We start from the raw sequence: 15,131 nt of genomic DNA, 5'->3' as shown, positions 1-15,131 counted from the left end.
AGGCTGAGGATCTGGCCCTGGATGTTTATTTGAATAGGCTACTGCACATCCAAATGAACACCATCTGCAGCAGCTGTTAACAAACAAACACACACAACAACCAGAGCTATGTTGATATCATTGCTGGCAACGAGGAACAAGCGAAATGGGCCATTTCATTGTAATTTCACCTTCAACTTGAAAACTATATCAGTTCCTCATCACCAAGGGGGAAAAAAGGGTTTACTAAATGGAAAATTATAATCTCCTTAGGGAAAGATGTTTAATTTTCAATCTCCTAAAACAGTAAAGTTTAACAAATAATTAAAAGTGGCTAAAGGTGTCTCAGAATGATACTAGTTTCGAATCTAAGCAAAATCTAGCTGTGCTGAAACAATCAGTGAAACCATACCAAAAAAAGAACAGGAGGACTTGTGGCACCTTAGAGACTAACAAATTTATTTGAGCATAAGCTTTTGTGGGCTACAGCCCACTTCATCGGATACATACCAAAAAAGAAGATACACCAAGTCTAGGGATAGTTGCAGCATCTTGTTAGTGAATGTTACATACATAGTGCTTGATCTTAGAGTTTTATACCACAAACGTAGCAGAATGCTGTCAGAACTTTTACATATTGCTAAGCATTTCCTGAAGCCAAGAAACACTTCACATTCATTGTTTGCTTCTGCTCTGAGGTTCAACTTGAATATGTGTATTTTAACATTAATAATAAATTATTTTAAAAATTACCTTTTGTTGAATCATCTTCAATTGGTTGTTTGAACAAAGTGATATCTTTAAAAGTGCACAGGAATAAAACCACTTTTTCATGTTCATTTCTTATAGGTGCTATTTGCATGTAGAACCAAACTGGGGTTCCTGGAGAAGAGAGAAAGAAACCAGGGTGTGTGGTAGAACACCAGCTTTCCACAACTCCGACATGTTTTAAATGCTGTATTGCATACATTTATCTGAAAACCATTTCTAGATAGCTGTACCTTTGCCATGTTTGTTTGGGTCTATAATATATTCACATGCAGATTAAAATGAGAAAATGCTAGCAATCCAATTAACTACCACAAGTAACCAAAGAAAGAACCCCAATAATCTCTGCCATAACACTGTTTTATTGTTCCCCTTTTAGCCCGGTCTCTGCCTATCATTCTTCACCCCCTTTGGAGTTTAGGTAGTTCTCATCCTCAAGGTAGGCAAAACTTTTTGATATTTCTAAAGTAATAAACAAGGCGACAGGAAAACCTTGAAGGTTCATGTTACACATCACAGAGAACCAAAACAAAATGGCAAAGACACCTACATTTTTCCTTTGCTGGCCACCTCTAAAAAACAAGCTTTAGATTTTTTTAAAAACATTTTTAAATGTCTCTGTAAAGTAGGATGATGCTGTCAAATGTGCCATGTCCCAGATCTGACACTCTACCACACATGAAAAAGAACATTCGCGAGATGAGCTCAGCCATCCTGCCTCCCAGTCTCCTGGGCTAATCACCAGACCATACCCAGACCCACCCCCACAGCTGGATATAGAGCACAAGAGGTCTGACTCCCAGTCTCTCTGCTCCTCTAACCAACAGACGATATACCCACCGATATATCTTCCTCTTAGTATTTGAATTCAAGGCAAAACCATTTTACAATCCTGGCACTTTGGTTAAGCAAACAATCAACAAAGCACCTAAAATGCTAGAGTGGTTAGGAGAGCAGATATATATGCACACAGCAGGAATGTAATACGCTTACTGGTACATCATGCAGGAGAATGAAACTAGCAAGTGTCCTGTTCTCTGTATGGTCAAATTCACCCCTGTGTAGTCAGCCACCACAAGGACTGTGCACCACATCAGTTCTATTTCTGCATGCTGATCTGCTGCAGGGGAGGTAGATTTTACTCTTATTGATTTGGGATCCTAAACAGTTTGTATAGAGATACACAGTTCACTTGTATGAATGACATATCAGTAAAGCCTTACCTCCACTAGAAAACATGGACCACCCTGAAAGTCAATTGCTCCCCATAGCAAGCTTATAACACCTCACATCCATACACAGAGGTGCTCCAAATGGCTTAGTATCATCAGCACAGGGCATGGCCTCTTCGCAAATTGCCACATGGATTAATCTCTGGCAAGGTGCTTAAGGTGGTGTGATTGTATATTCGGTTTATATCCACCCCTGGCAATCTTGTCACACCACCGAAGCTTTTGGCAACTTGGGATTGTCGGCCAAGTAGTAGCATTCCTTGGTACACACACTTTGAAACTGGTTGGCCATCTAGTCAAATAATATGTCCAGGCCAAGAAAGCCACTGAAACTGAACTAGCGTGGATGGAGACGACTGCTAGTTCGGCTTTTGAATATCCTCATTTCTGATCTTGTCCTGCCACTTCATATGGAGAAGTGGACGGAGACCACGAGAATGGAAAACATCATTCCAACATTCTTCAGCTTTCCTCTATGCCCACATTTCACTTCCATTCAGCGGAGTTGGTCTAACTGTGGTTCCATAGATCCGCAGCTTGACAGCAAGCTTGATGTCTTGACATTCTTCACAGAGGCTACTGAAGGGCCAACAACAGGGCAGCAACGGCTACTTCACAGGCATCCACTTCTTTTGAGCATCTTCAGACCTTGTGCTGGAGAATGGCTTAGCAGAATGCACAATGCCACTTCTTTTAGACATGCTTTCAGCCGGGTTAAAAATTGTTTTCAGTCTGAACTGTTTTGGTACCAGTATGGACACGGACTAATCCATCCACAATGCATTGTTCGCCTTTCAAAATCTCCCACCATGCATTGCTTCTGGAATTGTACCAGAAACTGCAGAATAGGTGCCCAGAGGGCACTGAAAATAAAATGGTTTAGCATAGGACTAGTGTGGACAAGGTCAAAACTGCAATTCACCATGGCTAGTGTGGCTACATTGAACTGTTTGTGATTACACCAGTACCATAATAGCAGTAAGTGGTACAAGCACAAGGAAGGCCTGTGGTTTAGTGTGTATTCCAGGGACATTGTGCTGACTCAATTATTTCAACTCCCAATGGCCAACTCAAGATTTACAGACCTGAACACTGGCTTCTAAGAGGTTTGTAATGTGCAGCTCTTTAGACAAGTAACTAATTAAAAAGCAGAAGGCACTCTAATAAACATAAGGAAACCAGGCAGCCCTCATACCAGCAAGCTTAAAATGCTAAGTAAGTGCCTGAGGGCAGCAATCCTGAGGATAATGCCTGAAAGCAGCATCCCCTGGATAATACCTCTCACTATGCTGGAGGCAAAGGAGAAGCCAAACAAATCTCAGTCACTACCAAAAAGAGTCTCTCAGGAGAAAAACCTACACAACTCATGAGCAAGAACACACAGTACTGCTAGGCACAGGGTGGGGTTTGAAATGAACACTGGGTGTTCTCTCACTTGGTCTATGAAAGTGCAGTGAACTCAGAGCAGAAGGCTGGTGACACACCTGACCTCCAGTGGGAATAAACTGAAAGCCCTCAATCTGGTAACAGTCAGCATTTTCTGCAGGTGTTCTAGAAGAAATGTACACTACCTATTTTTTGCTACAGTGTTAACCTTAACATGTGCTTTTGTAGTGTGGTCACTGTAAGGACATATTTCAGAGTAGCAGCCATGTTACTGTGTATCCGCAAAAAGGAAAGGAGGACTTATGGCACCTTAGAGACTAAAATTTATTTGAGCATAAGCTTTCGTGAGCTACATCCAATGAAGCGAGCTGTAGCTCACAAAAGCTTATGCTCAAATCAATTTGTTAGTCTCTAAGGTGCCACAAGTACTCCTTTTCTTTTTATAAGGACTTAGTTTTGCCAACCTGCAGGAAGCCAGGTACAGATTATGACTGGGTAGAACCAAGTGCTGGACAACGCATTTGCTGAGACAGAAGTCGGCCAGTTAAAGTGTTAGTACCAAAGGGAGTCTTAATTCTTGGCTTTTGGGGGAGAGAGAGAGAGAGAGAGAGACTGAATTTAAGGATGGGATCTGATCCAAGACTGAACAGAGAATGACCCTATAGACTGTACTTGGATATTTTCTTATTACAAAGTCCTTCCGTTATCCCGCATATCTTATAAAAAATATAGACAGAAGAGCTGGAAATCTGGGCACAGCTGAAGGTTTTAATGAGGAAGCTGTGTTTCAGGGATTTATTGAGAGGCAATCCACTCAATTCTTTTTGAAGCAAAAGCTGTTGGCCTGATATGGGAAAAGATCAGGAGAAAGCTTTTAGCTTTTCTATTTAAAAATAAAAGGGAAAGGAATTTAATGAAAGACTGAGACCTGTTAACCAGGAGCTGCCACTTCAGCTTATTTTTCATAACATAACCCACTAGCAAAAGGGAGAGTTGATTGCGAGGGATCCATTCTGTTACCAGCTGGAAACAGGGCATGGCAACGATAGAAGCCTCTTCCAGTGGAGAAATGCAGGGCAAACCCATCTCAGGACATTTTCCTAACATGTGGGAGCAATCAGGCAGAGTGCACAGACAAAAGAGCAGAGCAGCAGAAAAGCAAAGGAACAGACATGACCATATGCCAAAGACCAGAATGGTGTCATTCACAGGACATGGCAAGACACCTGCAGCAATACTGGCAATGAGAGCTGCAATTGCTCTTCTTTCAATGGAAAAGTTTGCTAAAATACTTCGGGATGGACAGAATTTGGGGGATCTTAGGATACCTTATTATTGCTTAAGTGTGTGCAAGGCAAAGGATGAGATGATTTCTCCTAAAAAGGGAAAGCTGAATTAAAGTATAAACAACACACATACCATTTCAGGAAGTCTTAGCAGGTGCAATCTCAGGGAGCAGCATTGTCTTAAATCCTCTGTTCATAGTTAGAGACAGAAGTGTTTGTAGTGACATATAGCACAACTATTGGCTGAGGTGCTGGAACATGATTTGCCCTTTCCTATAGTTCACTATTTTCCTGCAACTGAAGTACACTAGGAAAAGCTGTGGACCCAATCCTGCAAGCTACTCCATGCAGGCGCAGGGGTCTGCCCGTGGAGAGCAGCTTGCAAGGCTAGGGCCTATCACAACTGAATGAACGTGCAAGTTACTGGGTCAAGCTTCCGTGACCTCATGGCAGCAGCATTCTTTGAATAGTGATTAAGTCCAAGCATAAAAAAAAAGAGGGACTGAAAGAGTTAAAAACACAGAGTCTGTAAACTCTGCCAGCCAATCCACAACTGACAGATTGTGTCCAGTATCATGTTAAATGTTGAAGAGCAAGAACAATGCACAGGAGCAGCATAAACACCTAAAGAGAAAGAGTAGGATGGCAATATGTGGTGGCAATCTGATTCTGAAGTAAAATCATCTCCAGTTCTTCAAACCTGCTGGGAGAGGCCAGCCAGCTGAAGGAGAGAATTGGTCACACTGTTGAGTTACTACATTGTCCTCTGCCTTCTAATAACCTTGTATTAATTCTTGACTGGGTCTTATGTTTGGTGGTCTCATTCAAGTTCCTAATGGGTGTCTTTATGCATCATAGAGCCATCAAATCAGTAAGCACAATTGACAGGACCATAGACAGCTGGGACATGAGTGTTCCAGCTCATCATTGAGGGACATTCTCCAATCTGCATGGAGTACCTCACACAGTGCTTCCTACCAATGTACCTAGTTTGATCACCTTTATATACCCCAAAAGTTTCAAAAATGAGTTGTGTTTCTGGGGTCCTCACCTGAGGCATTTTAAAGGAGCCAGACTTTCAGAAAGTGCTGAGCACCCACCTACTAAAAACCAGACCCTTTTAGGGGGTCTCAAGTGGTCCATTCAAATATTAAGGCACCCAAAATCACTAGTCACTTTTAAAAATCTTGCCTCAAACTCCCACACAAATGTTAAAAGAAAAATTGCTATTGCTCAATTATTCATTTAAAAATGTACTGTCAATTACCACAATGTTATACATACTGTTTTTCTTGTACAGGAGAATTTCAAAGCAGTTTGACTCATAGTTGTCAAAAGTCTGTCTGACTTTTTCAATGGTCTTCTTATCCGTCAGTTCCCCATACATAAAACTGGAAAAGAAAAATCCATTTCTGCTTTTTTCCCCACAGTCAAGTAACAACTTATAAACATTAGCTATGCTTTAATAGTTATCCACTGAAATTTAACTATGATTTACATCTCATTTCAACATTTATGGTATTCCAAGATTGCCATGAAACCTACAAAACAAACAATTGTGGCTGCTTATTTATTGTAAAAAAGATTTATGTGCTGTCATTTTACATAAGTGACTTTCTAGGTATACATTCAAGGCTAGAGTGTTAAAAAAAAAAAAAGAGCTGACAATATACACCACTGGGGCAACACATAAACATGCTACAGTGACAAAATGATAAAGTGGAGAAGAAAACTCAACAAAAGCCATGCAAATTCTCAAATCCTCTTAGAACCCCTTATACTTCTGAGGCAGAATGCAATCCACTACAGATAAATCCTAGGGTGACCAGATAGAAAGTGTAAAAAATTGGGACGGGGGTGGAGGGTAACAGGTGCCTATATAAGAAAAAGCCCCCCAAATCGTGACTGTCCCTATAAAATCAGGCCATCTGGTCACCCTAGATAAGTCCCGATGATCCAAGCATTAGTTATGAGAATGCTGAGTTACCCAAAATTTGCTTCCATGCCCCAAATCCAAAATTCAGACAGGGACCAAAGTTCTGTTCTCTAAAATTATGCAGAGGTACTCCAAGACATTCAGGTAATCCGAGTTTACTTATAAAGGTCTGATTATGAATCAAGACAGGATTTCACCAACAAGAAATAAAGGCCGCAATTCTCTTGCAAATAGAGTCCCCAGTCCAGCACAACTTTTAAGAGTATGAATTGCCCCACTGAAGTCAAGTTTGCATTTATCCCATGTGAGTGGGAAGAAAGTCACTGGGACAACTCACACGTGTAAAGTTAGAGATGTGCCTAAGTCCCTTGCTGGATCAATTCCCCAGCTACCCAGTTCAACATTATACCTTTCAAACAGTGCATTCCCAACATCAATTATATAAGTGCCAGCACCTGTAATTCATATTGGCAGGGTGAATTTCAGTGGAAGGGCATCCCTGGTTCAAATTCTCTGTGCTGCTGTAAATATGCAAAACTCCATTAAACTCCTCTGAGGTTTACTTACATAATATTTAGCTCACTTGGCTAATTTGTGGAATAAACCAGAACTGTATGCATTGCCTTTTTATTGCACAAGTTAAGAAATCAAACTGCTAGACTATTACACAACTTTTTGAAGTATGCAAATACATTTATTTATTTCATGTTATTCCATTAATTTTTGTATCACACAGTTTGGAAAAAGTACTAAAATGCATCTGTACATTCCTCCTCCTCCCCTCCACTAAGCAGGTATCAATGCAAACTTAAGGAAGGTGTGGGTCTGCTGCTCAATGGAGAAGATGAGCTGGGAAGGGAAGATGATAGGAAGGCAGAGCTGCTCAATATCTACTTTGCTTCAGACTTCTCACAAAAAAATAACGTGCCCAGATGACTAGCGAAGTTATCATAGACAATACAGGGGAAGGGATGTAGACTGGGATAAGTAAAGAACACATCAGACCGTCTGACCAATTTGAATGAATTCAAATCAGCAGGGCCAGATGCTCTGCACACAAGGGTACTGAAAGAATTAGCTGAAGAAATTTTGGAGCCACTGACAATAATATCTACAAACTCCTGGATGACAGGAGAGGTCCCGGAAGTCTGGAGAAGGGCTAACATAGTGCCCATCTTGAAAAAGGGGGGAAAGGAGGAGCCGGGGAACTATAGAGCAGTCAACTTGAGCTTGATATCTGGGAAACTACTAGAGCAATGTATAACCATTCAATTAGCGAATAGCTGGAGGATGAAGGGGTGATCATAGCAGCCAGCATGGATTTACCAAGAACAAATCATGCCAAACCAGCTTGATTTCCTTCTTTGACAGGGTAACTGGTTTGGTGGATAGAGGGAATATGATAGACATAATATACCTGGACTTCAGCCAGGCTTTTGACACAGTCCCACATGACATTCTGATAAGTAAGCTGGACAAATGTGGACAGAACTACCATTAAGTGGATACATAATTGGGGGGTTCCACAGGGATCTGTTCTGGGTCTGGTGTTGTTTAACACCTTTATTAATGACCTGGATGGAGGTATGGAGAGCAGGCTGATCAAGTTTGCAGATGACAAAAAGCTAGTAGGGGTTGCCAATACTTTGGAGGATAGAGCTAACATTCAGAGGGATCTTGAGAAATAGACGAACCGGGCTAGAGACCACAAAATGACATTCAGCAAACAAATGCAAGTTGCTACACTTAGGGAAAACAAACTAAATGCCCAAATACAGAATGGGGGATAACGGGCTTGGCAACAGCACTGCTGAGAGGGATCTGGGTGTTGTGGTGGAGCACAACCTCAACATGAGTCAGCAATGCAATGCTGTTGGGGGGGGGGAGCATGAATGCAATTTTAGGTTGCATTAACAGAGGCATAGCAGGCAAGTCATGGGAAGTGATAGTACCATTCTATTCAGCGCTGGTTAGGCCTCAGCTGGAGGACTGCATCCAATTTTGGTCACTGCTGTATAGAAAGGATGTAGAGAAACTGGAAAGGATCCAGATGCGAGAGACAATGATCAAAGGGATGGAATGCAAGGCATGTGAGCAAAGGCTGAGGGAACTGGGTATGTTTAGTTTGGAAAAGAGGAGATTAAGGGGGGGGACATGATAGTGGTCTTCAGATACTTGAAAGGCTGCCATAAAAAAAGATGGGAGAAAAGTTGTCCTCTCATTTGTCCTGCCCTCTGAGAGAAGGGTTCAAACTACAGCATAGCAGATTTAGATTAAATCTCAGGAAAAAGTTCCTAACTGTAAGAACAGTAGAACAATGGAACAGATTGCCTATGCGTCTTCACTGGAGGTTTTCAAAAAGAGGCTGGTATGAATGGGCACAGCTCCATTGACTTTACTTCGAAGGGTATGTCCACGCTGCAGCTGGGAGCAGGGCCACCTGGGGGAAAGGAGGGCGCAAGAAACACTGATGCGTGGGATTGCAGCACCATTCAGGTTTGGCCCAGCCACCCCTCCGCAATGGAGGGACCACCAGTCCAAACTGAGTGGTGCTGCAAGCCCGTGAGCCAGGTCACAACACCTGGAGCAGGGAGCCGGGCCCAGCCCCGTAGGACAGGAGCCAGCACTATGGAGTTGCAGGGGAGGCTCCTCTCCATATGTAATACCCATAGCACATAAACATGCACAAAAACACTGCTAGGCAACAAAGCTTTTGGCACCTTCACTATCTGAAGTATAATTGAGGGGGTATTTTTAATAGGAGAACTCATAAGTCCTCATTTTTCAGAGGTGTTTAACCAAAATTTTCCTGTATTTCTGTTCTGTATTTTGTCATAAATATAAAGGGAAGGGTAAACCCCTTTAAAATCCCTCCTGGCCAGAGGAAAAATCCTCTCACCTGTAAAGGGTTAAGAAGCTAAAGGTAACCTCGCTGGCACCTGACCAAAATGACCAATGAGGAGACAAGATACTTTCAAAAGCTGGGAGGAGGGAGAGAAACAACGGGTCTGTGTCTGTCTGTATGCTGCTTTTGCCGGGGATAGAACAAGAATGGAGTCTTAGAACCTTTAGTAAGTAATCTAGCTAGGTATGTGTTAGATTATGATTTCTTTAAATGGCTGAGAAAAGAACTGTGCTGAATACAATGACTATTTCTGTCTGTGTGTCTTTTTTGTAACTTAAGGTTTTGCCTAGAGGTCTCTATGGCAAAGGTTTTGCCTAGAAGTCTCTATGTTTTGAATCTAATTACCCTGTAAGGTATCTACCATCCTGATTTTACAGAGGGGATTTCTTTACTTCTATTTCTATTAAAAGTCTTCTTGTAAGAAAACTGAATGCTTTTTCATTGTTCTCAGATCCAAGGGTTTGGGTCTGTGGTCACCTATGCAAACTGGTGAGGATTTTTACCAAACCTTTCCCAGGAAGTGGGGTGCAAGGGTTGGGAGGATTTTGGGGGGAAAGACGTGTCCAAACTACATTTCCCAGTAAACCCAGTTAGAGTTTGGTGGTGGCAGTGGATATTCCAAGGACAAAGGATAAAATTAATTTGTACCTTGGGGAAGTTTTAACCTAAGCTGGTAAAAGTAAGCATAGGAGGTTTTCATGCAGGTCCCCACATCTGTACCCTAGAGTTCAGAGTGGGGGAGGAACCTTGACATACTTGTTATTGTTTTAATTCAGAGCCGTGCTAAAGAGGCTCGGCTGGCAGCAAGTAGCTGCTATTGATGTGTTTCGGTACAAAGAAACTGTAGATGCGATCACGGGAGTGCAACAGGGCAATTCTATCAGTGCATCTGGGATGGCTGTGATGAGGTTGTCTCCATCAGCCCCCATGAGTTTGTAAACTTGGTTGCTATTGCCTGTGTTCAATATTGTACAGTGACATCGCAATCTTGTTCCTATACCATTGTCTGCTATAGGAAGCCTGCATACTTTCAGGAATCTTGGATTCCAAAGGTTTCCCCTCCTCCTCCTCCATAGAGAAAAGCAGAGCAGGCTATGTTTTCATAGAATCACAGAATATCAGGGTTGGAAGGGACCTCAGGAGGTCATCTAGTCCCACCCCCCGCTCAAAGCAGGACCGATCCCCAACTAAATCATCCCAGCCAGGGCTTTGGTGGTGGAATCTCCTTCCTTAGAAGTTTTTAAGGTCAGGCTTGACAAAGCCCTGGCTGGGATGATTTAGTTGGGGATCGGTCCTGCTTTGAGCAGGGGGTTGGACTTGATGACCTCCTGAGGTCCCTTCCAACCGTGATATTCTATGATTCTATGATCTCCCTAGGTAACACATTCCAGTGCTTCACCACCCTGCTAGTGAAAAAGTTTTTCCTAATATCCAACCTAAACCTCCCCCACTGCAACTTGAGACCATTACTCCTTGTTCTGTCATCAGCTACCCCTGAGAACAGTCTAGATCCATCCTCTTTGGAACCCCCTTTCAGGTAGTTGAAAGCAGCTATCAAATCCCCCCTCATTCTTCTCTTCTGCAGACTAAACAATCCGAGTTCCCTCAGCCTCTCCTCATAAGTCATTATGTTTTCCCATTAGCAATGTGCTTGTTGCCTCTTGGTGAAAATGGAATGGTAGTTAACATGCTGCATATATAGAGTCAGATTTGCTCCCTGCGTTGCTTCAGTTACCAGCAGTGTAACCAGGTGTGGGCCCTGGGTAGCAGCCGCTCTGCCAGGATTCTTGATGCATATTCTCTATGAACCTTGGAGTTGGTTAACCCAGGCCAAAGAAAGCATCTCCCAGGGATTCAGTGATCTCCCAGAACATCTCCCAGGCACTCAGTTGAGGAGGCTAGGATGGATGCCCAGCCATAAATTAAAATTGTCCTCTCCTGACAGACCACCAGACAAGGGGTGACAGTACATCCACCTGCTCTGAGGGATAGCTGCCCCGATGGTGACAGAGAGTGCAGTTTCCACCTCAGTGTGCTCATGGGGGTAGGCCTCTTGCGAGTCAATTAGAGTGCAACTAGTAAAAAATCTTCCACTTGTGTGGACTGAAACCAAATTTTTAAATATCCTACCATGTCTGCACCTCTCTTTCAAATTCATTACAGTGCCCAATTGTAACCTCGCTAATACTGGTGTAAATCAGGTGCAATCCAAGGCAAAGGAGAACCTAGCCCAGAGTTTCTAAAATTTTCCTTTTCCACTGAAGATTTTTCTTCATTCCTGCGCTGCTCAGAATGTTTATAACATCAACAGCCATTACAAGGCAAGTCACAAATCCCACAACTCAGGACCTGGCAGCTAATTAAAGGAAGAACTAGCTTGTTTTCAGAATATGGATGGTAGAAAATATATTCATTGGTAAATTTTATAAACTAAAAACAAATCTATATTATCATCAGAATCATTTCATTTATGGCTCAATCCTACAACATGCTGAGCAGTCTGGCCCTGATACAGCAAAAGCACCTAAGCGTGTACTAAACTTAAAGCACTGGATTAGTTCCATTGACTTCAGTGGATCTATTGACTTCAGTGGAACTACTCATGCATACAGTTAACCACATGTTTAAGTGCTTTGCTGGATCAGAGACAAGGTGCTCAGCACTGTGTAGGATCCAACCTTTAGCGTTATAAATTCTATTGACTGCATTGGTACCTTAAATAGTTTGTTTGTAAAATTACAAACTTTTAACAGATCATTTTTAAATTAAGGCTTTCAAGATCATTTAAACATTTTAGCAGAGTCCTAATTTTCACTCAACATAAATAATTTGTAAATATACAGAGGTTACATACCTGCAAGTGCTACTCTTCTGCATGACGTCAGCTCGATGATATCCAGAGAGTTTACAAAAACCGTCATTACTATAAACTACAGGCCAGTCCACAATCTGGGCATTTCCCAGTAAAAAACTTGATTCTAAAAAGAAAAAAAAGAGAGGAAGATTTGTAGTTAACCACCATGTAAGTTTAAATAATCCTTGTGTTATAAACCAATTGCAGACAGTTATTCATATTGATAATATCAATCGGATAGGAGTTTAACAGATAACCAATTAAAGAATCTAAAGAAAGGATATGGCATGATAAAATGAAAAGTTACATTTGATTGGACAGGATTTGTTTCTAATATGGTTTGAAGCTTCTTTCACCTAAAAGTACGAAAACAAGTACAGCTCTTAGAATTTACTGTATGAATTGTTTAAGAATCACCTATTATCAACATCTGATCAGGATACTGTGCCTTGATATCAACCCTAAACTACATTATAAATTGTTTATTTATGTGTTAAATGGTCAGTGTGCCTAGCACTGATGACAGGCATGTTACATAATAAGACAAATAAAATACTGGACTTTTCACAGTTCCCAAAGTCTTTCACACAACTATTCAGAGGCAGCCACCTCTGGGGTGGAGGATGGCCACCAACACACAGAGAGAAATTTGCACAGCTATGCACGGTGCTATATGTGCTTACATGAGAGGAAAGTGATCAGGAACAGTCAGCATGGATTCACCAAGGGAAGGTCATGCCACACTAATCTAATCGCCTTCTATGATGAGATTACTGGTTCTGTGGATGAAGGGAAAGCAGTGGATGTATTGTTTCTTGACTTTAGCAAAGCTTTTGACATGGTCTCCCACAGTATTCTTGTCAGCAAGTTAAAGAACTATGGGCTGGATGAATGCACTACAAGGTGGGTAGAAAGTTGGCTAGATTGTTGGGCTCAACGGGTAGTGATCAATGGCTCCATGTCTAGTTGGCAGCCGGTGTCAAGTGGAGTGCCCCAGGGGTCGGTCCTGGGGCCGGTTTTGTTCAATATCTTCATAAATGATCTGGAGGATGGTGTGGATTGCACTCTCAGCAAATTTGCGGATGATACTAAACTGGGAGGAGTGGTAGATACGCTGGAGGGGAGGGATAGGAAACAGAAGGACCTAGACAAATTGGAGGATTGGGCCAAAAGAAATCTGATGAGGTTCAATAAGGATAAGTGCAGGGTCCTGCACTTAGGACGGAAGAACCCAATGCACAGCTACATTCTAGGGACCGAATGGCTAGGCAGCAGTTCTGCGGAAAAGGACCTAGGGGTGACAGTGGACGAGAAGCTGGATATGAGTCAGCAGTGTGCCCTTGTTGCCAAGAAGGCCAATGGCATTTTGGGATGTATAAGTAGGGGCATAGCGAGCAGATCGAGGGACGTGATCGTCCCCCTCTATTCGACATTAGTGAGGCCTCATCTGGAGTTCTGTGTCCAGTTTTGGGCCCCACACTACAAGAAGGATGTGGATAAATTGGAGAGAGTCCAGAGAAGGGCAACAAAAATGATTAGGGGTCTGGAACACATGACTTATGAGGAAAGGCTGAGGGAACTGGGATTGTTTAGTCTGCAGAAGAGAAGAATGAGGGGGGATTTGATAGCTGCTTTCAACTACCTGAGAGGTGGTTCCAGAGAGGATGGTTCTAGACTATTCTCAGTGGTAGAAGAGGACAGGACAAGGAGTAATGGTCTCAAGTTGCAGTGGGGGAAGTTTAGGTTGGATACTAGAAAAAACTTTTTCACTAGGAGGGTGGTGAAACACTGGAATGCGTTACCTAGGGAGGTGGTAGAATCTCCTTCCTTAGAAGTTTTTAAGGTCAGGCTTGACAAAGCCCTGGCTGGGATGATTTAATTGGGGATTGGTCCTGCTTTGAGCAGGGGGTTGGACTAGATGACCTCCTGAGGTCCCTTCCAACCCTGATATTCTATGATATCACGCCTATAATTAATGGCAGATAATAGAGAAGATGAATGGAACTCTAATATAGTGATGGGAAGCAAGAAAAGTAAAAAGTTCAAGGCTGAGATGAGAAAAGAAAACAGCATTGTAGATATAGACTGGAAATGTCTATTTTACGACATAACAGGAGGTGCTGGCTCTCGTTAATTCTATCAGCCTATATCAGTTCCTGTAAATATGCTAATATTTGCCAGGAGTACTTTCAGGAGGCTGACCGCATGTTTAAATATCGCTTCAATCACCTGTTCTTTTAGTCAGCGCCTACAGCTCATACAGATGGATTGGCACAAACATATTAGGAGCTAGTCCTAAAATAACCAGTTTGGAACGTTGTTCCTCCAAAGCTCCTTCTAGCAAGGTGTTTCTGAAGCAGGAAGTATCCATTTTCTTCAGCTGTACTGAGTGTTATATGCTCATCAGCAATGCAAACATTTCTAATATTGTTCCTGTAACAATGTTCTCCCTATAGCCTAAAACAGAGGTGCTCCATTTATGATCCAGGGTCATCTTTGAGCATTGTGTAAATGTGTTTTTACTGTAGCTATGGAGCTATCCAGTAACTTTCACCACTGGAGTGGTGCAAAAAAGCTAATGAAATGTAGCCATTAAAAGTCTCTAATGTACAAACTCAGTGATGATACAGGTATCTTCCTCTCAGCACAAATATTGTCCAAAAAAGGTCTAGAGGAGAATTTTTAGCAGCTATCATTATAATAGTGAAAGGATAATTATGCCTACTGCTTTTGTTTATTTGATCTATTTACCTTACTTTCATATCCGAGCGATAATTTGTATTTT

At 42.1% G+C, this 15,131-nt stretch overlaps 1 protein-coding gene across 1 annotated transcript in view; it reads right to left on the bottom strand.

The window, feature by feature from the left end:
- Positions 1 to 15,131, bottom strand: part of KCNH5 (potassium voltage-gated channel subfamily H member 5) — a 246,928-nt gene that overhangs the window by 216,395 nt on the left and 15,402 nt on the right. The window contains exons 2-4 of the mRNA XM_048854484.2: positions 12,347 to 12,470; positions 5,936 to 6,042; positions 733 to 861 (exon numbers count right to left, since the gene is read on the bottom strand). Coding sequence (XP_048710441.1) covers positions 733 to 861; positions 5,936 to 6,042; positions 12,347 to 12,470 — 360 coding nt within the window. The remainder of the gene's footprint in view (positions 1 to 732; positions 862 to 5,935; positions 6,043 to 12,346; positions 12,471 to 15,131) is intronic.

This window comes from Caretta caretta, chromosome 6 (assembly GCF_965140235.1).
Source record: "Caretta caretta isolate rCarCar2 chromosome 6, rCarCar1.hap1, whole genome shotgun sequence".
Lineage (NCBI taxonomy): Eukaryota > Metazoa > Chordata > Testudines > Cheloniidae > Caretta > Caretta caretta.
This window is presented reverse-complemented; position numbering and strand designations above follow the sequence as displayed.